General features: G+C 47.5%; 2 protein-coding genes across 2 annotated transcripts; one reads left to right on the plus strand and one right to left on the minus strand.

Annotated features, from left to right (window-relative positions):
- Nucleotides 1–2,096: 2,096 nt before the first annotated feature.
- LOC135912470 (uncharacterized) lies at nt 2,097–5,048 on the plus strand. The gene is made up of 11 exons (XM_065444913.2): nt 2,097–2,155; nt 2,499–2,555; nt 2,632–2,688; nt 2,775–2,831; nt 2,965–3,018; nt 3,105–3,158; nt 3,234–3,290; nt 3,381–3,467; nt 3,542–3,589; nt 3,650–4,394; nt 4,492–5,048. Exons 9-11 carry the CDS (start codon nt 3,569–3,571, stop codon nt 4,581–4,583), a joined length of 858 nt encoding a protein of 285 aa, XP_065300985.2. The 5' UTR covers nt 2,097–2,155; nt 2,499–2,555; nt 2,632–2,688; nt 2,775–2,831; nt 2,965–3,018; nt 3,105–3,158; nt 3,234–3,290; nt 3,381–3,467; nt 3,542–3,568; the 3' UTR covers nt 4,584–5,048.
- Nucleotides 5,049–5,287: 239 nt separating this feature from the next.
- LOC135912469 (uncharacterized) lies at nt 5,288–8,388 on the minus strand. The gene is made up of 4 exons (XM_070534571.1): nt 8,259–8,388; nt 6,231–6,863; nt 5,756–5,894; nt 5,288–5,309 (listed from the first exon to the last, which is right to left on the minus strand). Exons 1-4 carry the CDS (start codon nt 8,344–8,346, stop codon nt 5,288–5,290), a joined length of 882 nt encoding a protein of 293 aa, XP_070390672.1. The 5' UTR covers nt 8,347–8,388.
- Nucleotides 8,389–25,543: the final 17,155 nt, after the last annotated feature.

Genomic DNA, 25,543 nt, shown 5'->3' on the forward strand with positions numbered 1-25,543 from the left:
AGCAATGAAGTACTGATACGCGTGGCCGCGCGGGCAAACCGCCTGCGAAATGCTTGGTGGGCTCAGAGAATTTGGTACATATTTTAAGTAAATGAGTCACTTTGATGAGTTTATAGTGCAGAATATCAGTCAATGAAAAACCGCCCGATGTTAGTGATGCAGCCGTGCAGCCGAAATATGAAGGCAATGAAGACAGCCCACGATGACACGCAATGTGACTCGAGCGGTGTGTGTGTGTGTGTGTGTGTGTGTGTGTGTGTGTGTGTGTGTGTGTGTGTGTGTGTGTGTGTGTGTGTGTGTGTGTGTGTGTGTGTGTGTGTGTGTGTGTGAAGAACTACGTAGAGTGGGGATTGACAAGAAGAAATATCTGTGACTATGATCTATGACAAATATCTATGACAAAGAAGACTGTCTATGACTTTCGTCTGTGGACAGTCTGAAGACGAAGAATGAACAATTAATAAAGGTATCGACTTTTGTCTATAGGTAGTCTATAGAGGGGAAGTAGACAAAAAAGAAACAAACACCTTATCGACTTTTCTCTATAGACCATCTATAGACTTCAAATAGACAAAAAGAAATAGAAGTCTTATCGACTTTCGTCTATAAAAAGTCCATAGACAAACACTAGACAAAAATAAATAGACTGTATCGACTTTCGTCTATAGGTGTCTGTTGTGATGAAGCAGACGAAAAAGAAACAAACACCATATCGACTTTTTCTATAGACCGTCTGCAGACTGCGAATAGACAAAAAGAAATAGAAGTCTTATCGTCTTTCGTTTATAGAAAGCCTATAGACAAATAATAGACAAAAATAAATAGCGACTGTATCGACTTTCGTCTATACACGATTTTACGAAGAGCGGGGATACTCTCGAACCAGGAGCACTGCGTTCGATTCGCCGTTTCCGTTTCCGGTAACCCAGAGTGGCCCTCTTGCATAGGGCTGTTAATTTTACTCGACAGAAGCTGACGCGTGCCTGTTTCAATGTGTTTTCTCCTTTTTGCGTGCGCTGGTTAACAGTAGAAATGCCTTTCACCGCGCCTACGTCGTCCGGTCAGCACTGTGTAGTGGTGGGTTGTGGCAACAACCAGTGAAAACGAAAGAATATCGCGGATAGCTTGTGCGAAAAACACGCTGTGAAGAAGTAGCAATGTGGTTGCGATATGTTTCTGTTGCACCGCTTCCCCGCGAACGTCGACTCTGGTCGTCAGTGGACTTCTCTGATAAACAGGAAAGACTTCGTGCCAAACAGAAATTCACGTGTGTGTTCTGCGCATTTCGTTGATGGAAAACGCACGGAGCAAAACCCGCTGCCGATGCTGAACTTGGGTTACCAGCGAAAGGTAAGTGAACACTTGTTCATCGCTACCTGACCCGTTCTAAAGCACCGCATTTCGTATAATTAGTGCCTTAGACATTGGGCCTTTACAGCTCTAGTGAAAAAGCTTTGAAGTCATGTACCGTAGCTTGTAGCTATTTCTGCCCCTCGATTTCTACCGAACCTGAATATGAAACGTGCCGCAGTTTCATGCTCGATAGTGGTGCTGTGAAATGTTACTATTGAGCTAGGCTTCATGCTATCGGTGCGGACATATCTAACTGGTGAGACGTTAACTTTTTACATCGTCGTCGCTTCGCTTGTCGGTGGCGATCTATCAGCAATTGTTGCTGAATCGAAGCCTCCGTTCCTGGCTGCGATAATAGATTTGCTGCGGTGGCCTAGCGGTTAAGGCGTTTCACTGCCAAGGCCGAAGTCGCGGTGCCGATACGCAGCCGAGGTGGCGACATTTCTATGGAGGCAAGCCGCAAAAACGCTCCTGTACTAATGCTTTGGTGGTCTGAGAACTTCACGTTGTCAGAATTAATAAGTTCGTCTCTACTGCAGTGCGTTTCATAATTTTTTCAATGGCTTTGGCACATAAAACCCACGAATCTTTAGCTGCGATAATAAAAAAGCTTCGTAATATTTCAGGTTATCTTTGGGCGCAGACGCCTGAACCATGACGAAAATATGCCAGCACCAACTAAGCGGAAGGCAAGTGTACAGATTGTTGTCACTGTGTGGCTGATAATGATTTATTTCCATTCCAGAGAAAAACGAGCAGAGAGACACGAGATGAAGAGTCACGTCAGGTTCCTTCGCAGAGTGTAAGGCTTCTCTTTGGTCTAATTTGTCAGAATTTGGACATACCAGTGAATTGAACTATGGAAAATAGCTAGTGTGTGTCGTTATAAGAACAATGTAGCCAATTAGTCACGAGAAAGATTTAAGTATGCTGCGTACCACAATAGGGGAACATATTTCGTTTGTTAAACAAGCTTGTCTTTGAGAACAAGAACTTAGCTAGCTGATGTTTTGCCTACAAGTAACTTCACTTACTGGAAATGCCCCAACTAGGTCTTTCCCACGCTGTGAAGTTTTCATAACTATGTAGGCCAGCGGAAGTTCTGTCAATGCAACAGGTTTAAAGCTATTGATGTGTTTTTACAGGTCACTTATGATGCACAAGCTTCCACATTCACCTCTCTTTTGGACAGTTTGGAATATGTGAGTAGGCATTCACTGTCTTGACATACTATCACTGAGAATATGTGCTCACTGTTATGTGTCCTACCCATACCAGGTTGGAGATAGTTCCAAGACAAATCTAGACAGCACTTGTGCATGTCAGGAAACAGAAGTAAGCAATCATGCCAACAGCTTAAGCTTACAGGTACACCAGACATGATAAAACCATGCCAACTGTTGCTATCATTCTCTCAACAGGAGACTTCCCACAGTGAGCCTGCAGTGTTCACTGATGCATTTGAAGGTGAACCAGCTGTAAGTGACCTCCTGCACCACTTATTGGCACAAGTGCTGTTCAATTCTTTACACATTATGAAAGAGTAAGCAGTCGTGCAAATTCTTCTGCCTCCTTATATTGTGATATTTAAAGATAACTCAACTTCAACAGGCTGCAGCACACATGGAAACCACATGATTCAACAATGTTTTGGGGAATGAAGATGTAAGTGCTCACACAGCCAGTCTAGGCTTCTGAACACGGTGCCTGTTTAAGAAGTACACACATTCACGTGGTTTCTCCTTTCATAGGCTCAGTGCAATGAAGATACGTTTCCCAGCTCTGGCACAGTTTGTGAACCAGATGTGAGTGGTCAGGACAATTTAGGCTTTTTTAATATGCTGCTTCAAGTGGAACTGAGCTGCCAATTTCTTCTGCAGGTTTCCCTTCACATTGGAAATTCACTAGTCAGATGTACATTGGATAAGGCACCAGATGTGAGTGTACAGGCACTGTCCTCTCCACATGATCATGTCTACTTCCTGTGTGACACTGCAGTGATGATTGCTGCTGTGCTTTGTTTACAGGCTTTCACTTATGGTGTAGCTACTCCAGACAGCAGTGTTGTAGAAAATGAAGTTTGTGGGAGCTTAATATCAGATCACGAAGTTGACGTAAGTATGCACACAGATTATTTCAGTTGCCGGATGACGTGTTTAAGTTTCTCACAAAACTGTCATTTTGTCAGATTCACGTAAGCAAAACCGAGCACATCATGACAAGGAAAAATACAAAGGTAATATTTTGTAATGTTAACGTGTTCTACATCATGACATGCCTTTCCGCTTTCTTGTAGGTGATGAAAGATAGCTCCACACAATGGGAACTGCCATCAGCTGACCATTCCTACACCAGCACAAGACTTTCTATGACCATGAGAACTATTTCCTATCGAACACTGACCAGTGATGACATTCTTTTTTACACTGGCATTTCTGTGGCTGCATTTGACAAGCTCGTGTCAGCACTGAAGACTCAAGACAAGACAATTCGCAAGCTCTTGACCATCGAAGACCAGCTGTTATTGACACTCATGAGGCTTAGACTTGGCCTCCTTTGTGGAGATTTAGCAAGACGGTTCGAGGTCTCTGTAGCTTATGTTTCTAGAACATTTTCGAGAGTGCTGGACGACCTGGTGAAGATCATGCAAGAAGTTGTTGTGTGGCTTCCCCGCTCAAGGTTGCGGGCAAGCATGCCTGAGAGTTTCAGAAACAGCGAGTACAGTCATACAACATGCATATTCGACTGCACTGAAGCACTAATGCAAAGGCCACGGAAACTGATGGCCAGATCCCAAAGTTACAGCCAATACAAGGGTGCAAACACGATGAAATTTCTTACCGTCATAGCACCAAATGGATTTATAATGTTTGTGTCAGATGTGTATGGAGGCAGGGCATCAGACAAATACATTGTAAAGACATGTGGAGTAGAAGAGTACCTCCTTCCAGGTGATGAGATAATGGCAGACCGTGGTTTCAAGCTTGACCCTTATATTGAGGCTCAAGGGATTAAAATGAACAGGCCTGCATTTACAAAAGGTAGGTGTCCACAATAGTATTTTCATAACCTCCATAAACTTAAGAGCTACACAGTAATTACATGTACATGACTGCCTCTTCATCTTTTTTTTCTCAGGAAAGGATCAGCTACCTGAAAGTGAAGTCACCGAAACTAGGCGCATCGCATCGCTACGAATTCATGTTGAGCGGGCAATCAACCGAATCTAGACGTACAGAATTTTCAAGCAAGTACTGCCCATCAAGTCAAGAAAGTATGCCAGCAAAATTGTCCTTGTTTGTGCAGGACTCTGTAACCTTAAACGCCCGCTCATCAACGAACAGACAAAAGCATAAATGTCCCGTGTGTACTTTAATTTAGCCTTAAGCACTCTGAGAAGCGAGTAGGGTAAACTTCATTAATGCCGTTTTAAAGCGAAAGCTTTATTGTCCTGGACTTGCAATCAAGATTAACCAAGGCTAACCATGCTATGCCTTAGCTTTTGCTACGTATATCCTGGCATAGCCGAGCTAAGCCACTGCCAATTTTTTTGTAACCTCACTGGTTTCGTACCTGTGAAGCTTATGGAAGTGATTTGAAGCCAAGGTGTTAAAATGTGGTTGAATGTTTTTTTATTCATTCAATATACTTGGATGGCTCCAATGAAGCAGACATTATGAACAAATAAAATTTCACTTGCTCATCACAAATTGCAAATCTCGTCATACTTTTTGCACATAGCGAGCTTTTTCTTATAATGTAGGTCCTCAAGGTGAGGCAGGAGATGCAAAAAGTAGAATGTTTTGAGCCTCTTCAAATTCTGTTCAATGTACCGTGTGTCAATAGCACATTTACAATGACATCACTTTCAGCCGACCACACATAAAAATAGCAGGTGCTTTTGCCACAGCAAAACATGGTAAACTGCACTTGGTCATAGTAACCATTTTTGCCACCTGGACAAAGCACAGGTTCACCATTCACAAGCTTAACATCATACTTTCCCTTTTAAATTAATACCGTGCAATCTGAAACTGTGGGACACATGATCTCAACTAGAGCATCATCAGCACAGATGCCATCAGGGCTTGCAGACAGCCAAGGATGTGTACTGCTCACTACCATACCCGACTGCGCTACAGCGAAACCAGTCTTCCTCGTAAATGCTACTCTTGCAATGGCTTCATACTTCAGCCCATGCTTTGTGGCAGCATTACCAGTAAAGCCTGAATTTGAAAGCGCAGAAACAGCTTTCGAGGGATCAGTGCTTTCCCTTTTAGGAACCCGCTTCACATTTGATGCAGTTATGCGAAGGCGCCTGGTCATGCGCCATAGCGGGCACCCCTGTTCCCTAGTGGTAAATTCAAGGGAAGCCCGTACTTCATTCGAAAGCATAACAAACTTTTGATAAAATACTCTGCAAGGGTCGCAGCCTTTTGGGAGTTCCAAAGGGTCTGCATGTGAGTGGCGAGGCTGGCTTGGCAGATCAGTAGCACATGGGTCCCAAGCAGCCGCATTCAATGTACTATGAAGCAAGGTACCTGCAAGATATAAAGCAATTAAACACAATTCACACTGCACTGTGCCGGCTAAGACCACTTGTATATATAATGATGTGCAATAACCAAACATGATATCTACTGTATTTGACAGGCACCAACACCTATCACAATCTGCATTACCATTATGTTAAATAAATGGCAACAAATAACCCGTCAGTCTCCTAACGTATGCGTGTCGATGCCAAAAAACATACTGATGCCATACAGTGGCAAAAAGAAATATAGGGTTTCAAAGGAACAACCGCCGCTGTAATTTTAAGGCATTTCACTTAACACAACTGCACTCATTTCATGTTGGAGGAAATGTGCCCTCACCAGGAATGTTGAAGAGATCTGAAAATGGTTTCCTCCCAATGTGGTTTATCAGCTCTACATCATTTCCGAAGTGATGAAACTTTCGTGTGGGTTTTGGGGCCTTGTTTTCGGAGTCCACAGTTCGTTTTTGCAGCTTAAAGTCCATATCTTCAAGCAGGACAGGTTCCACATTCCTCTTTGTTCCCCTGTTCCACTGAGCTGTTTGGTCAGTACATGATGTGCCGGTCATTCCCGAGGCCACAGCCATATCGACTTTCCACAGTAGTGCACCAACATGGCTGCAAACCCTTGCTTTCCCAGCCATACACGAGCAACCAGTAGTGATCACCTGTCCGGTGTGCCTAACGCAAGCCCATGCTGTCCAAGGTTTTTGATTTATGGCCTGCGATGGTCGAACATCCGCCTTGAGGTACACTAAGTCTGCGTTAACATTGTGACAAAGCACCTGGCCCACCCAGCCACTCTGTACAAAATTGTAGGAGTCTAGGCTTTTGTATGCCTCAGCTTCTTTGAGGTCACACGCCTTGCTCTTGATGAGGTAGCACACAATGTGGGCACTAGACACACTTGGCCATGCCTTGACATCGTCCACCCAGCTGTTGACAAACATTGGGTGCACGTAAGTCACTCCATCTGAAAAATAGGTGACATCAATCAGTGAGTGAATATGCAGGCTAAAACTAGAACGCTGTAATAATAACTAATCAAGCTTCCTTGCGCACAATATTTACATATACTGCAGCAACAAATACAATGATTAAAATTATATTCTGAGGGTTTCCGTGCCAAAACCACGATTTAATTGCAAGGCACGCAGTAGAGAACGACTCAGGATTAATTTTGACCACTTGGGTTTGTTTAACGTGCACCCGATGCACAGTACACGGGCATTTTAGCATTTCACCCCGATCGAAATGCGGCCGCCGCGGCCGAGAATTGATCCAGCGTCCCCGGGCTTAGTAGCGCAACGCCATGGCGCAACGCGCTACGCCACCAGGGTGGGTTATCAAATACAATGGGAACATGTGATGGGAGAATACAGATCATCGATCTCATATGTGTTAAACTGCGAGATAACCCGCCATGGTTGCTCAGTGGCTATGGTGTTAGGCTGCTGAGCACGAGGTCGCGGGTTCCAATCCCGGCCACGGCGGCCGCATTTTGATGGGGGCGGAATGCGAAAACACCCGTGTGCTTAGATTTAGGTGCACGTTAAAGAACCCCAGGTGGTCGAAATTTCCGGAGTCCTCCACTACGGCATGCCTCATAATTAGAGAGTGCTTTTGGCACGTAAAACCCCATAATTTAATTTTAAAAAACTGTGAGATGCACTTGGAGGCGACATTGTCATGCCCGTGGCTCAGACTGCAACGTCCCTACATTCCCTTCATTAAAACATTAAATGCTGTTTGTAGTGGGGTACTCCAGATTACTTTGACCAGCTCGGCTCCTTTAGTGTGAACACAACGCACGGCAGTGGACGCTGCGGCCGGCCTTAAGTCCAACAGCGCAACACCATAGCCACTGCGCTACCGCGGAGTGCTCGTTTTTCTGAGACGGTAGATATCGCTTCGTTCCCACATCGTTTCCATTTATTACGCGAGATGAGGCTTCGTAGCAGGACTGCTATTAGGACTGCTAGACGGCTTTCCGCGATTGCAGATCAGTACAAACTGCGTCGTTCCGCACATGTCTGAGTGGAAAGCACTTGCGACAGAGAGCGAAGATTTCGGTAGGACACCGCTGCGAAGCGATCCTAAGCAGCTTGGTTGCAGACCAGTCATGCGATAAGATATTGTTCATAGCAGGATAGCGAGCGATGGGAAGATGCGGTGTCCGCGCCGCCACAAACGTGCGAGCTGACAGCTGCTGCTAACACTCCCGTTCAAAGTACAACTCACAGACGCACCTGTATGTAATTGCTGGCTGCGCGATCACGGACACAGTGAACGATGAAACACAGCATGCATTGTTTATTCTACGCGAAATTGACGCGCAAAACATTGCGAGTTGAGTGCACACACTCACCGATGTCGATCGTATCCCCAGCCGACAATGTGATGGGCCGGCTGGCTCCTGGTTGCGTGCTTCTGTTCGTTGTGGCCACTGTGGCCATTTCCTAGCAGCGATGAAGACTTCACGAGCAGAAAGATGCGTTTGCAACGCGCTAACAAAAATTCCGCAGGAATTCACAGACACAAACGTCGGCACACCTCATACGAACACGTTGCCAAAAGGCACTGGCGGCGCAGTTAACAGCCCAGCATGGCGTGGCAATGACGCTTCCGGTGAAAGCCGACAGGTGGCGCTAGTATGATGCATATGGCGGCGCCAAGCTGCCTTAGGTAAAATAGTCTATAGGTACTCTATAAAGGGGAAGTAGACAAAAAAGAAACAAGCACTTTATTGACTTTTTCTATACACCCTCTATAGAGTGCAAATAGACAAAAAGAAATAGAAACCTTATTGACTTTCTTCTATAGAATGCCTATAGACATATAATGGACCAAAATAAATAGAGACTGCATCGAATTTCGTCTATAGGTAGTCTATAGAGAAGTAGACAAAAAAACGAACACCTTATCGACTTTTTTCTATAGACTGTCTATAGACTGCGAATGGACAAAAAAATAAAAACTTTATCGACTTTCGTCTATAGACAGTCTATAGACTTTGTATCAACAAAAGTCTAAATCTATAGAAAGGCAAGGTCGTCTATAAAAAGTCTATAGTCTTTCTATAGACAGTCTAAAGTCATTTTTGTAAGGGCATGGTGCTATTCCCGGCGTCATCGGATGCGTGGTTGGCACCCTCATTGCCATTATCGCACCCCAGGGTTAGCGAAATGCTGCATTCATGTACCGCAAGGGATACTACGCCTTAAACTGCATGTTCGTAAGTATACGTCACGTTTCCTAGTGTCGATTCTTTTCGAATCTTATGTTGCACTTGTCAACGGGGACTTTCTTTGTTTACATTTTCCTCAGATCTGCAACGCGGACATCAGGATCCCGGTCGTGGATCATATGCGACCAGGGACCGGCCGCGACTCGTTCGTCTGGCGAACATGGCTGCGCCGGTGGTTCCAAGCGAGGCGCATCGCGCATCCAGGGAAATACCACCTCGGTGAGAAAAAACATCTTTTGTCGCCATCACGCTTCAGTAGCGACTGGAACGCCATGTCCGCCAAAACACAAACTTCTAAGTAAATTGAGAGCACATAAGTGCCTGGAGTAGAAAAAATGAAAACAATTAGTGCTACCCCTGACACTCTTAAAGTAAGTATGAAGTTACAAGCATGCTACCAAGTGCATGTCGGGAGCAGACGAAAGCAACACGTATTAGTGCTGCTACTGTACCCAGTGCCTACCAGAAGCAGAAGAAATGAACACACATCAGTGCTACTCCTGTGTCATTTGTAGCACTAACAAGTGTTGATTTCTTCAGCTTCTGGCAGGGACGGAGTAGTACGCATGTTATTTGGTCAACAGTTTGTGTCGGAGCGAACATGTCCGATTCATGCTTTTACTTGGGACTCATGGCAGGATTGTCTAGGGTCTGCAACCTCTCATCTCTACCTTTGTTGATGATGCTGTAACTTTTCTCAGTTGCCAACTTGCGTGTCGCCAGAGGAGTGCTCTCACTATTTCCATCCTCGTGCAGGCGACACTGGCTACCCCTTCGAGCCGTGGCTCCTGACCCCGGTTCCTAGCTATCCTCCTATGCAAACAGCTAACGGGAAGTACAACACAGCACATGCCGCAATGGGTTCCCTTTTGGAGATGTGTATTGGGCTCTTGAAGAGCCGTTTCCGCTGTCTGCAGAGGTACCGCACCCTCTTCTACGAGCCGGAACGTGCAGCCAACATTGTCGCGGCATGTGCTGTTTTTGTTGCCCAACCTTCGTCTTCCTAAGGGCGATGTAAAATCAGATGACGGCAGCAGCAGCAGAAGTAATAGTAGCGAGCTCAACAATAACGGGGACCCTATACCACACGGTCTTTCCCAAAACATGGGGTCTAGAATGAATTATTTGAAAGGGCGTGCGGTCCGAGACAGTGTCATGGGAATGTTTGGCACAACCCGTGCACAGTACATGCGTTACTTCAGGAGTATACGACGGCAGTTGCGACGTCAACAGCAACGTAAGCATCGTTAGGTGCATAAATGTTACAGTGTCAGCAAGATGGAGTGGTCTAACAAATAATAAATAATTTTATTGTGAATTTAATGCAGTAAAATTGCTGACACAACGTTTTCCACACTCAGTTGTACTTGATGTCTACGTAATGCAAAGCATTCATGATTTGTAGAGAAATGTAAACGTTGTGTAGTCAATGGTTATGCAGAGCTTACATGTATAATAAGTAAAACAGAATATTTAGTGGTGAGATATAAGATTGGAAAGCAAACTGCAATTGAGCGTTTTTTAAAAGTCTCTTTGCCAATATTAAAAGCAAACTATAATTAAGTGTGTTTTAAAAGTGCATTTGCCATGATTTGCCTCATTCTGCTGCTGCCACTGCTGCTGCCGCCGCCGCCGTCTTCGGCATCACCTAGGCACCCTGTGTGCCTTGGATACAGCCTGCAGTTTTGTTTTGTAGCTTTTCTTCTTACTGGTATCGCTGAGAGTTGTCTGGTCCCCTTGTGCAATTGTGGACATTAGAGTCTGTCTCCTCGCTTTCTACTCGGGCAGAGAGGCTCGCAAAAACCAAAATGTACAGTGCACATCACACCTTCTCCTCCATCAAACGTGCTGTTACACGCACACCTTCTAGCTCCTCCAACATGTCAAACGCTGTGGCTCCTGTGAAGTGCGTTCACGCATGAGCAGTTGATAGATTTCAACAAAGTACCCTGACTTGTAAATAGCAGAACTCTGTAACTGAAATGTTACATACTAATATTTTTACAGTGCAAGGTAGCTCTGCAAATGTAGTAGTGACATGTAAATAAAAGCATTAAAGGAGAACTGCAGTTTTGCGTATTATTTCAACCTTCAATAGGTAGACCTTTTTTACAGTAAAACTTGTTTGTGTACCCATCACGTGCAACAGTATCTATATTAAAGAAGTGTGAGAACAAGTATGAGTACTGGATTGGTAGAGACCTAGGCAACATACCACAGACACGTCACAATAAATATCGTATCACGTTGTGCTTGCATTTAAAAAAATCATCAGCCATTCCACTCTGTGAAGGTGGTTGACCAGCGAAGCTGTTTAGCACACGACACGGAGGTGACATATAATTTTGGACAAAGGTACGAACTCATTTATTGACTCGATGGGTGGTCATGGTGATGATTAGTACGCAGACTCATTTATTGTTTGATCGGCGGTCATTATTTCACTCACAACTGCAATCCCATTCTTTGATAATGTCAGATCAATGCACGTACGCCGCTGGGTGGTCAATTGGGCCGGATCGGCGTGGAATCGCAAGGGATATGTTTGCAACACCGAACGCGTAAACCGCCCCCTTTTCGGTACCGACACGTCCATATTGAAATCACCGACAACGACAGCAGGTGTAGTGTCATCGCAGCTAATGGACGACTTGCAGAATGGTGAGCTTCCTCTTCCATGCTGCGGCAGTAGTACAAAATTTGGTTGAAAAACGACGCATAAGTTTGACCGCGTGTCGGCGAATTAAGTTCGAGTGCTTGCGCAGATAAAGTGCTTTTGCTTTGTTTATGTAAATACTAGATTTCTTTCAAAATAAAAGCTGCGTGTTTCATACGAAAGTGTTATCCTAGGGTGAGTGTTCAGGACGTTACCTACAATAAAATTTGTTAATACCTTGAGAGTTCATCCTAAAGCCAGTAACACAAAGGCGCACGTCGACCATGTATGTTTGAGGCAAAATCAGCTGTCTTAAGCAACTTTGGTTGCAAAATACCTCTCTTCCTCATGCGCGGTATATTTCTGCAAGTGGCTCATTCACTCAAAGTGGGTAGCCATGAACCTTACGGAACTATGAGTTAATGAGCGAGTGAGTGAAATAACTTTATTCGGCCCAGAGAAGACTCACGGGAGACCCCGCGCCACCCGGCTAGTCACACGTAGGGGACCGCCAAGCCGAGCTTGACGGCCCGATCGCGGGAACTCTGGACGGCCAGGGTTTGGTCGTTGAGTGATGGCATTTTTTGCTTGCTCATGGGAGTATGAGCCATTGCTTACGGGGGTATGAGCCATCGATGATGACAGTTTTCAACATGCTGTTCTGTTAAGAAATCGGTCTTGCAACAGCACATCAGACACACTACAGACAAGCCGGACATCATACTCATTCAAGAGACCAACACCGACACACCAACACTTCCGGGATATGAAACAATTGCCGTTCCACCAACAAAAGCCTGCAGCGGCGTAGCGACGTTTGTCAGTAACAGGCCGATGTATGCCGATGGGCCGATGTATGCCCCACTCCAACCCAGAAGAAATGCAAAAGCTGTGACACAGTAAATCCACCGGATGATCATCCCTGTCACCCTTGCTGCGCGCTCTGCGGCAAAGACCACCCGACTGGTGATAAGTCCTGCCATCGCCGCTTCCAGACACCACACCTCCTACTCCAACGACGATGGGAACGCCTACGACTGGGACAACAAGGAGCTGACCAGGAGATGGGGCCATCGACTTCTGCAAATGGAGACTCAGCTCTGCCAACACCGAAGTCAACACTACAACCGCAAGCTCCCGAACGCAGCAATCCACGAGGACGCAGTCGGTCTCGTGGACGCAGCCGCTCCCGAGGTCGCAGTCAGTCACAAGGACGCAGTCACTCTGGGAGCGGACCGGATTCAACACCGCCGCAGCAGCAAGGAAACACAAGCCTTAGAACGACCACAGTCAAAGTGCAAGACGCACCCCCCAAGGTAAGCTGGGCCAGCATTGTCTCCCACACAGGTCACACCACACAACCTACAGCAACCCCAGTGAACACAGTTAGTGACGCTACCACGCACAGCTTCATGCAGGAGCTCCGATCCTTACGTGCTGAGATACAAGAACTCAAGACAGAAAACGCTAATCTCAAATCACAACTTGCAGACACACAACCCAAACATTTACCATCAAATGCAGACATCCTTCCTGTTCCTGCAATAGATTGCCGGCAAACCACCCAACAACCAACCTCGCACAAACGCAAAGCTCTCGAACCAATCTCAAAAGCGGCAACACCAGCATACCCTTCAGAAGGAAATGTCAACTGTGAGGCCCTCACTGAGCTGCAACAGCGGATAGAACGCAACCTGAACGAAGCATTAGATTGTAAGCTTGCCACATTGCTCGACGCCTCCATTGCAAAAGCTCTCGAACGCGCAATGGACAACCTCCTTACGGCGAAACTAGAAACGCTACTACTGCCCAGAATTGAGCAAGCCTTTGTGGCAAGAGAACAACAGCGACAGGAAGACATGGACGACACGCGCAAAGTGCTTCAAGACATGGTCGCAACATTGGCTCAAAATCACAACACCCGTTTGACAGAATTGGAAAACACCCTACTCCGTCCCAGAGCAGGTCCACTAAAGAAGCCGTACTCGCGTCCCGACAAAGATGGCTGCGAGTAATCCAGAACGTGTTACCTACTGCATTTGGCAGTGGAACTGCCGGGGCTTCCGGCGAAAGCGAGCACATTTAGAGCAATACATTACGTCTCTCGCACCACATACTTCCCCTGATGTTATCGCATTACAAGAGACCGGAGAAGCGGCTAAGCTGTCGGGATACGCGGCATACACCGCAGTTTGCAATGATAACCGCAGGCCCCAAGTAACCACACTAGTTAAGCGAAACATTCCGGTTATACAGCATCACACAGGCATTGATACAGCAGCCCACATTTTTCTGGAGATCATCCCGTCTGCAAGGCGCAAGCAACAGAGCCTCTTCATCCTAAATGTGTACAGCAGCCCCAGAGAACAACATAGGTTTCTACGACTTTTCACCAAAGCAGATCAACTAGCTAGGGGAGCCCCCCTGCTCATCGTAGGGGACCTAAACGCCCCTGCGGTGGCATGGGGATACCCAATGGACCGCCGAAAGGGAAGACAACTATGGCTTGACGGACAGAATCTAGGTCTTACTCTTGTCACGGATCCAACTTCTCCCACTCGTATGGGAAACAGCGTTAGCAGAGATACTACTCCGGACTTGACATTCGCAAAACGAATTCCACAAGCTGACTGGATCAACACACAAGACAACTTGGGCAGTGACCACTATTTAATCCAAACAACAGTTCGAGCGGGCCCGCGAAAGCCTAAGGGTCGTGAACTCCACATAACGAACTGGGACGCTTTCCGGCAGGCCAGAGCCCTCACCTCTTTCTCGGGTACCCAACCCCCTTACGAAGATTGGGTCGCATCCTTGCTGCAAGACGCGAGCAAAGCCACTAAATTAGTTCCTGAGGAAGCCAATCTGCAGGAGGCAGATAGCAAGTTACTGCATATGTGGGAAGCCCTCGCCAGTCTGCAACGCAGATACAAACGCAACAAGCTCAACCGAACGCTCAGGAAACGTATTAGCACTCTCACCCTTGAAATCGAAGACTACGCACAACAACTTACTCGTCAAAATTGGCACAGCACATGCGACAGCATGGAGCGGCAACCAAACCTGCCCAAAACGTGGAATATCCTCCGTTGCCTCCTCGATCCGGCTAACAGCAAGAACACACAACAGCACAACTTGCAAAAAATAATTCACACCCATTCTGGCACGGACGCACAAGTTCTTCAAGAATTGATAGACCGATACATAGGACCTCAACCTACTACACCCGCTCCACCATACACAGGCACCGATAACGACCACCTGGACGTGCCCATAGAAGCAGCAGAAGTACGTGAAGCCATCCTCGCACTCCGCCCTAACTCAGCCCCGGGACCTGATGGCATTACTAATAAAATGCTTCGCAACCTAGATGAGGATTCTATACTAGCCCTCACAGCTTATTTTAACGAATACTGGGAAACTGGAAACCTCCCCTCACAATGGAAAGAAGCCAAAATTATTATGATTCCCAAACCCGGGAAGCGCCTCCTACTCGAAAACCTCCGCCCTATCTCCCTGACTTCATGTGTCGGAAAAGTCCTCGAGCACGTCATCCTCACACGCTTACACAGACATATGAACGACAACGACCTCTTCCCCAATACCATGATTGGCTTCCGCCCGAAACTTTCTGCTCAAGATATCATGATTCAGCTCAAGCACCAAATTATCGATGGCGACAAAACCTCCAGGCTGGACACCAGAGCCATCTTGGGGCTAGACCTAACCAAGGCCTTCGATAACGTCACGCATGAGGCCATACTGAACCAACTGGCCCAACTCCAGGTTGGCCATCGAACCTATAACTACGTAAAGAATTTTCTTACAGGTCGCACGGCCACCATTACCATTGGAGGGTTGCAGTCGCCAATTATTCACTTCGGCAGTAAAGGCACGCCGCAAGGTTCGGTTCTATCCCCTTTTCTGTTTAACGTGGCCTTGCTCGGACTACCGCCTGCATTAGCTAGCATCCCCAACCTCAAGCATAGCCTCTACGCAGACGATATCACCCTGTGGGTCACCGGGGGCAGCGACGGGGACATCAAGACACGCTGCAGCAAGCCATCAACGAGGTCGTTGCATACGTAGAACCGCGCGGCCTGGCGTGTTCCCCACAGAAATCGGAGCTCCTTCTGTACAAGCCTAATTGGGGAGGTCGACGTCCAGACCCTCACCCACCCGAGATAGAACTCCACGTGCACCAGCAACGCATACCTACAGTACCTAGCATTCGTATCCTTGGCTTACGCATCCAACAAAACGGCAGAAACACGGAGATACTCAAGCAATTAGATAATCATGTACACCAAACCACTCGCCTCATTGCACGCATCGGAAATCGACATCATGGCATGAAGGAAAGCAACCTTATACGCCTGGTAACCGCCTACGCCTTGAGCAGGATCACCTATGTCGCCCCGTACCTTAGCCTCAATGCAACTGACAAGTCCAAACTCAATACCATGATCAAGAGGGCCTATAAACAAGCCCTACATCTTCCCATCACCACCTCTAACGAGAAACTGGACGCCCTAGGCATTCATAACACCATAGACGAGCTTATTGAAGCGCACCGTATTAGCCAATACGAACGACTTGCCAATTCCACCACGGGCAGGCACATTCTAGGCACCCTAGGCATAACCTACACCACCCAATTCGGACCAAAAGTACCCATCCCTCCAAACATTCGTGATCAGCTAGTTATCCCGCCCATACCTCGTAATATGCACCCTGAACACAATCCGGAGCGACGTGCAGAAAGAGCTAAACAACTACAAAAGCGCTACGACCAAGCCGCTGACGTAACCTACGTGGACGCAGCAGACTACCCCAACCAAAACGCCATGGCGGTAGTCGCAGTCGCGGGTTCGCAGTACCACCTCTCCGCGGCCGCATCAATATTCGCCACGCAACCCGAAGTAGGCGAAGAAACGGCCATCGCTTTAGCCTACGCGGCTACCAATGCACACTGCATCATCAGCGACTCAAAAACGGCCATTCGTAACTACGCAAGAGGACTGATAGCACCCCAAGCGCAAAAGATTCTCTCTGGCACTCCTCTCTCAAGGCAACGCCGCGTGCAGATCATCTGGGCCCCTGGTCACTCGGGTCTGGCTGGAAACGAAGCCGCCCACGATGCCGCCCGAGCTCTCGCACACCGGGCGCATCATCCTTCTCCTGCGTCTTCCGATCCCGACCAGCCCTCTGTTCTGCATCGCGGTCACGCGCGGGACCGAATGGTCACGTTCAGAGAAATTCTACTGCACTACCGCAGAGAGCGGTTACGCTACCTCCCAGCACACAAAACACTGACTAAGTCTCAATCCACCACTTGGCGACTCCTTCAGACACAACTTTTCCGAACCCCGTGCTTTACAACCACATGTACCCCGATGCATACTCACCACTCTGCAAAGTGTGCAAAGCCCGCGCCGACCTCAATCATATTATTTGGCAATGCCCCAAAGCCTCACCCACCAACACCTCCCGCACTAACACACGCATCATTAGTACGGCCGAGCAGTGGGAGACATTGCTGCTCAGCTTGGACCCAGAGGAGCAGCTCTGGGCCGTCCGGATGGCCGAAGACGCCGCCAGGAAGCAAGAACTGGCCGCCGTCTGAGGAAGGGGGGGATTGGGGGTTAGCCTCCCGACCCCCGCCACCCCTTAACCCCATCAAGGACACAATAAAGTTTTATCTCTCTCTCTCAGTAACAGGCTCGCGTGGGCCGAAATTGACAGAAGTAATCCGGACAGCAAATGCGAGCACTTGTTCATCGAAGTCTTTCCCAAAGGCAAGAAGGCTAAGAGCATACTAGCACTGAACATGTACAGCAGCCCGAACCACAGAACGCAAAGTTTCAGGAGACTGTTGAAGAAGGCCAGGGACAAAACCGGGGACAACCCACTGATTATTGCCGGAGATTTCAACGCCCCAAACGTAGAATGGGGCTACGGCGTCACCAGCACCAAAGGCAGAAATCTTGCCACCGATGCGGAAGAGATGGGCCTCAACCTTATCACGTCCGCGATCTACCCTACCAGGATGGGCAACTCGGTCTCGAGGGACACCACCCCAGACCTCACATTCGTTCTCAACACCGAGGGGGCCACCTGGCATAATACCGGCGACGACCTCGGCAGCGACCATTACATTGTGGAAACGTCAATAGCAATCGCCTTGAAACCACTACGAAAGTGGAGATACACGGATTGGGATGCGTTTAGACAGATAAGAAATGAACGTACCGACAAGCCCGCTACACTAGAACAGTGGACGCAAGAACTAAAGGAGGACGCCCGCAATGCGACCAAGGAAATAGAAACCGATGTCCAGACAATCGGGATGGACGCTAAGCTCGCTCACATGCTGGAAGCGAAAAGATCCATACTGCAGAGATGGCGTACCCAGAGACTCAATAGAAGACTTAGGAAAAAGATTGCATTACTGAACAAGGACATTGAGCACCACTGTGTAGTACTCTCCAACCAACAATGGGACGAAGTATGTGCAAGGGCCGATGGCAGCGTGACATATGGAAAAACTTGGAACCTACTCAAACACCTTCTTAACAAAGGTCAAACCAGGAGCTCCCAGACCAAGGCGGCTGACAAGATAGTGAAACGTGAACTCAAAAACTACACCGAGCAGGAATTTATGGCAAGACTTGCCGAAAGATACATGCCACTCTCGAGCAGCCACGAAAACGAGGCCGAGGCATCCGGTTCCCCGTACGCGGGAGCTGACAACCCCGACCTCGATGAACCCTTCACCCTGGAAGAAATCAGGACCGTCCTTCAAAACTTGAATGGCACATTGGCCCCAGGTCCGGACGGTGTTAGTAACAAGGCCCTTCGTAACTTGGACGAAGACTCCGTCCGGTTCCTAGCGGATCAAATCAATCAGGTCTGGGCTTCCGGCAGGGTCCCACCGGAATGGAAGAACGCCACCACGGTTCTCATTCCAAAGCCCAACAAGCCCTCGGGCGTCGAGAACCTCAGACCCATATCACTCACGTCGTGCGTGGGTAAGACGGCGGAACACGCCATTCAGAACAGAATCTCCAGATTCCTCGAAACCAAGGGACTATTACCACACACCCTCATCGGATTTAGACCTGGTCTATCAACTCAAGACACCATGATTTTAATCAAGCACCAAATCATTGATGACCCCATTAGAAACGCCAAGGCCATTCTTGGGTTGGATCTAGAGAAAGCGTTCGACAACCTCTCTCACCAATACATTGTGGACACCATTTCTAAACTCAACCTCGGAGCTAGGTTCCACTCGTACGTCAAGTCATTCTTGGATAACAGGACGGCTACGCTCCGATTTGCCGACCTCTCCACGGAGACTCTCGCTGGGGAGCAGGGGCACTCCCCAAGGCTCGGTCATCTCCCCTATGCTTTTCAACCTTGCCATGGCGGGACTTGCTGAGAAACTAGGGCAGATCCACGGGCTCGAGCATACTATATACGCAGATGACATCACCATGTGGGTGTCCAAAGGAACCCCGGGCATGGTGCAGGACATCTTGCAAGAAGCAGTGAACGCCATAGAAGAATTTCTAATTCCCACAGGACTCAGATGCTCGCCTACCAAGTCGGAGCTGCTCGTACGCAGACCCACGCAGAAGGGCCGTAGGCCATACTCGTCAGACTTCGATTATAATCAAGAAATTACCGTACGAACCACTTCGGGACACGCCATACCGTGCGTCGATAAAATCAGAGTCCTGGGTATGATCGTAGAGACTAAAGACGTCAATGCCTCTACGGTTCAAAAGCTCATCACCAAAACCAACAACGCTATTGGGCTCATCAGAAGAATTGGCAATAGACACAGGGGCCTCAGGGAACATAATCTCATCAAACTAATACACGCGTTCGTCACCTGTCACTTCGCATACGTTGCGGCAATGCTCAATTGGACAAGATCTGAAAGAGACAGACTGAATGCCCAAATCAGAAAGGTCACCAAGAAAGCCCCCGGCATTCCCACCAGCACCAGCAACGAGAAGCTGGGGCACCTGGGCATGCACAACACCCTGGAAGAAATTGCCGAAGCCCAGCAGCGCGCCCAGCTTGTTAGGCTTTCGACGACGCCTCCGGGGCGCACGATCCTAGAGAAGCTAGGCTTTGCACAAGGAGACATAGAAAAAGACTTTGCGGACCTCCCACGGGACATCTGCGCCAAGATCATGGTCCGTCCTATACCCAGAAACGTACACCCCGAAAACAACAGGGGCAGACGACAAGCGAGAGGACAATTCCTTCTTAACCAAGCCTTGGCGAACCGTGAACGCTCAGCTTTTGTGGACGCGGCGGCATACACGGGAAACAAAGCTTTCGCAGTGGCGGTTGTGGATGGCCGTGGATCCACAAGATATGCAGCCACGGTAATTGCAAGGAAGCCTGAGCAGGCCGAACAGGTTTCGATCGCTGTTGCGCTCACCGATGACAATCTTTCCCATATCTACAGCGACTCAATAGCCGCTATCAGAGCATTCCAAAAGGGCACGGTCTGCGCACAGGCTCTCAGGATTGTTTCAAAGAAAGAGATTAAGAACCACTTCATATACTGGTTCCCGGCACACTTAGGACCAAAGATCGGCGACGTCCCCAACCTTAACGAGACGGCACACGAGGCTGCGCGCGCGCTTACAGACCACGCGGCTTCACCCAACCACTCGGAGAATAAGGACGCGCCCACTACATACAATGAAATCACTAAACACTACTACCTACAACGCAGACAGTATAGCACGCCACACCGCACGCTCACTCGAGCTCAAGGGGTTACACTCAGAATGCTACAGACAGACACATACCCCACTCAAAACAGATTACACCATTACATGCCTCAGCTCTACGACAAGTCTCATTGCACCAATTGCAATACATCCCTTAACGTACATCATTTACTCTGGCCGTGCTCGCAAGCTCACGTAAACTACGACCAGGACAAGCGCAAGTTTGAAGAGGCAATCCGGAGTGAAGAACTCGCTCTCCAACTCTGGGCCGTCCAGCAGGTCCACGACGCCGCCAGGAAACTCAACCTCCCGGTTCCGTCGTGGGAGACGCCCACTCCATGAGAGCCCAAAGCTCTCGTGGCCTGCAGGACCTGAATAAAGTTGATTTCCTTCCTTCCTTCTGTTTCTTGTATGCGTGATTAGAAAGATTTGAAGCACTGTTCGCTTCACTTTGCTGAGTGCTTGTAGCCTCTGCCTTACGTGGCTATGAGCCATTGCATTTTTTACTTGCTTGTGGGAGCATGAATGCTCACGAGGGTATGAGCCATTGATGATGATAGTTTTTGTTCACGGAGAACAATAATGCACGAAACTCTAGCCATATACCAGCTTCGCTGTAAAAATCATAGGTAATGGCTCATAAAATATAATAGGTAATGGCACGCGCTGTTTAAGAAAGCTATTGTGTAAAATAGCATCCGGTTTAATGTGTACCAGAAAAAAGTGTACAGGTGCATATATCATCACGCACCAATAAAACAATATTTATCACAGCCAAATGTATGGGTACATCAGTACATGTGAAAGGAACATGTCGTGGGGTTACATACAGAAAAAAATCCGTAATATCGTACTTTGATGTTCAAAAACATAAACTGCTGCATAAATAATGCACACAAACTGCACCACAAGGGCTAAACATACAATACAGCCCAACCTGTGAAACATCACTAAATGAAAACAAAATGTCTGACGGTAACAATGGACATTCAAGCTCTGTATGCCGTTATAAGAAATGATGAAAATTGAAAAAACTAACAAAAAATGCACAATGCAAATGAAATGAATATGCTTGTGTGTGTGTGTGTGTGTGTGTGTGTGTGTGTGTGTGCGCGTGTGAGTGTGTGTGTGTGTGTGTGTGTGTGTGTGTGTGTGTGTGTGTGTGTGTGTGTGTGTGTGTGTGTGTGTGTGTGTGTGTGTGTGTGTGTGTGTGTGTGTGTGTGTGTGTGTGCTCATAGACGTTATATTGAGTCAGAACTACCCCGGCACTCCACAAGTGATCGTTGCCAATTGATGAGACAGGATAAAATTGGAGAACAATTGCGATGTTACATCGAGCTTAAATTGGCATGACAACAACCAGGCGCCTCAAAATTTTAGTGCCACAGTCAGATGACCACACCACCAGGCTTACTGGCACTTGTGCAGGTGAGCCTGATGGTGTGGACACTCTTGTTACTTAAGTATCACTTCAAGCAAAAATTCATGCTGCATCTGCTATGCTACGTGTGGTTGTATTAAGGGGTGACTTAAGCAATTGTTTCTTGCAAACCAGGAATAGTCGGGTTTAATATCATCATTACTACATCACCAAATTTTAAGTTAATAAAGAACGTCGGGGCAAATTCCTTGCCTCTGCTTCCTTCAGTTATCACGAGGGGGCTCAGAGGGTTGAAGGGCTTGTCTGCCACCATGACCTAGTGCAGCCAGCAGCAGCTGCAGCTCGAGAAATAGCTCGCCCGCGACGCCGTTGACGGAAGTGCGTAGCGCCGAAAAAAAATAACGAGGTGCAAAAAAAATATGAAGGTGGGGCCTGTGACGTATGCGTCACGCGATCCTCGAGGTCTGGTATGGGAGAACGCAGGGAAGGAATTTCGCTTGCGAAAGCTATAGACGGGGAGAGTGGAGAGAGCGTCTAGCTTGGCAGTGGAGCCAGCCTGCTGAAATCATGTGTTCGCGGCACTGAAATATTTCTATCTTGGCTATTAATGAGCCTATTTGAAACATTTTGGCGCCAGAACTCTCCCTCGAGGACACGTAACAACTTCCAGCATATAACCAAAATTTGCTATGGGGTCTGGTGAAGGGCCCTTTAAGATGTCTCGCACGGCTATACCTTCTTCCTTGAACTCGACGCTACTTCGTTCTTTTAGCCACATAAGTGCCAATATATTGCCAGTTATTAAATCATGCAAATGTGTACAAGAAATGATCATCACACCACTACATATTTGTGCCTGTTTACTGATCGATACAATTAATACAGATGCCATATGCACTGCAATTCCATGTGCAAGAAAATGCATCTGTGGCCTTACACATAACTGCTGGTCTTGTTGAAGCAGATGCTGGCGGAAACTCGCCTCCTCTTGGGCCCTCGCCTCAGACGACTGCCCCTGACGAACATGCTGGGCAGTCGCCCTGCAGACGGCGTCTTGCAGCTCTTGCTGCTTCGGCTGTCTGCAGGAAGCCTGCGAAGATGGCAGTCCTTGGTGGGGCTGCGGCTGCTGCTCGGGGCCACCTAAGCAGCTTGTCGGTCTTCATGCAAGACAAAAGCAAATATTGCTCATTTTCTGCTATCAAAGCCACAAAGCTTGATTATCCTAACACTACACTTTGAAACGTCATTGTGACTACATAGCTAGAATAATATTACACAAAACAGCCAGGTAATTAGAACAAAAAGATGCCATAGAAAGTTGCTGGTAGCAGTAAGCTATAACAAGCGCAAGGGATATCTGTTATATAACATAATACCTTACAGTCAGGGTCTATGAATGAAACTCAAGGATACTGGCAGCTGCATCATGCCATTTCTAGGCTTGCCTATCTGTTCCATAAATAAGTGCAGTAACTTATTCCAGAAACTAAGGTAAGAACAGGTGCACAGTGGAATACTTCAGAACAAGATCATAGAGCAACTACAAACAATGTTACTGCAATACTTAGTTAACTGCCTTTCGTGCAAGGTCACTTAGCCCAGCAACAGCAGCAAGGCCCTACATCACGAAGACGCTTGTTGCTGACGTCTCCGTGAGGGAAATGTTGGGTCCTGCTACTTAATTCCTCCTAGCTCGTGTCCTGCAGTCAATATAGTCTTTAGACATTGTGAGCACTGTGCAAAGAGCGTCATTTACACAAGTTACTGCTCAGAGTACGTAAACTTTAATATCACTCGCACAAAAATGAATGAAAGGCTGATAACGTTTTTGTAATCTTATGTTATAGTCTACTACGCAGATATGTAATTTGCGAGGTCCCAGGTCACACAAACGTTACTTTTTACATACAACTGCGCGCACTTCGCTATCAGTGAAGAACTGGGGCGGGGAGACGAGAACGCCGCCCGCCTTCCCGGGGACGTCGAGAACGTGGCCCTCGATGCCGCCCATTTTCCGCCTCCCGTAGCCCTACAAACACGTGAACAACAACAACGTAAAACGATGGTACTGTCATGATTATTATACAGCTCACCTCTTTTCGCTCACCGCCCTCGCGGCCTCCTTCCTCTCTTTATGGGACGTTTTGGCCCAGTGATTGCGCCAGAGGCTGTTCGTTTTCCCCTTTGGCCTTGTTCATTCAGAACGCCCGCGAACTCGTCCCACAGCTCGTTTTTTCGAGCAGCACATATACGTGGCGAGAGCTCTGTGGAAGCTCTCACCATGTATGGACGCTGTTCGATAAACCGAAGCAGAATAGCAGCCTGTTCTTTAGACATTCGTGGGACTTTTGCGGACAGTTTGCAGCTTTTCTAAAAACTTAAGAGCTTCAGCCGGGCTGCAACACAGTAGAAACGTTAGAGGCACACATTTCTAAGCTTAGCGCCCGCATAAAATGCTCACTTTGATTTTATTACTTTATTTTTTACCTTTTTGTACAGTTAATGTACAAAAAATTAAAGTCACTTCTCACATTTACCGTTGTAGCAGCTTATTTGTCGGGGCGGAACAACCAGTGCAGGGTGGCCTGATTGAGGAAGGGATACCGTCGCTGCGATCACTTTGACGAAGCTATTGTTCTGTCTTGGCAATGTCCTACTGAAAGGTGCTCAGTGCTTTGACCATTCTCAATCGACTATGTTCTAAATTTTCTCCTCCGGTGCTATATAAATAATTCTTGTTGGCTGTTCCTAAACAAGAAGGATCACACATAATGCAATACATGCAGAGAAAACAACACAACAATCTTAGCACTACACGTACAATATTTACTCACCTCACTCTTGTATCTAATGGCTCCCCGAAGAAGCGTCGGAAATTCCTCGCACACAAAAGTACAGCAGTGTGGGTCGCAATTAGTCGCGCTGCATTACGGACTAGCGTACACGTTCGGGGATCAGCTGCTCGGGTTCAACAGAGGCCGACATGTTCTCTGCGCTCGACGGCATGGATTAGATGCAGATTGGACAAATATGTAGCTATGGCTTCAAAAGTAGCAGCACTTGCGTCTGCTTTTCTTAGTGCTGCGGCAGTTTTGCCCTGGAAGGTTAAAAAACAAATTTGCTCTGAGTAGCACGGAAGTATGCTTTTAGTAAATGTCGTTTTACAAAATAAATTTGCTTTACAGCCCTGGAAATACAGAAGAAAGGACGAATGAAACATTCGGCCAGAGGGGGGAGCTTTTAAAAATAATGGGGTTTAACGTGCCAAAACCACTTTCTGATTGTGAGGAATACCGTAGAGGGAGAATTTGGACTCTGGAAATTTGGACCACCTGGGGTTATTTAACGTGCACCTAGATCTAAGTACACGGGAGTTTTCGCATTTCGCGCCCATCGAAATGCGGCCGGCGTGGCCGGGATTCGATCCCGCGACCTCGTGCTTAGCAGCCCAACACCCTCTACCACTAAGCAACCACGGCGGGTGTAGTAGCTTTTGATTGGACTGTTCAGAAAACGCCGTGCATACGCACATGCTATTTCCAAAAGCGTTGACGTCACGCTAAATGGCATCGGTATGAAAATAGGCATTTCCTACAATATAGTACCTCAG

The sequence above is a fragment of the Dermacentor albipictus genome, chromosome 1 (genome assembly GCF_038994185.2).
Source record: "Dermacentor albipictus isolate Rhodes 1998 colony chromosome 1, USDA_Dalb.pri_finalv2, whole genome shotgun sequence".
NCBI classification, from domain to species: Eukaryota; Metazoa; Arthropoda; class Arachnida; order Ixodida; family Ixodidae; genus Dermacentor; species Dermacentor albipictus.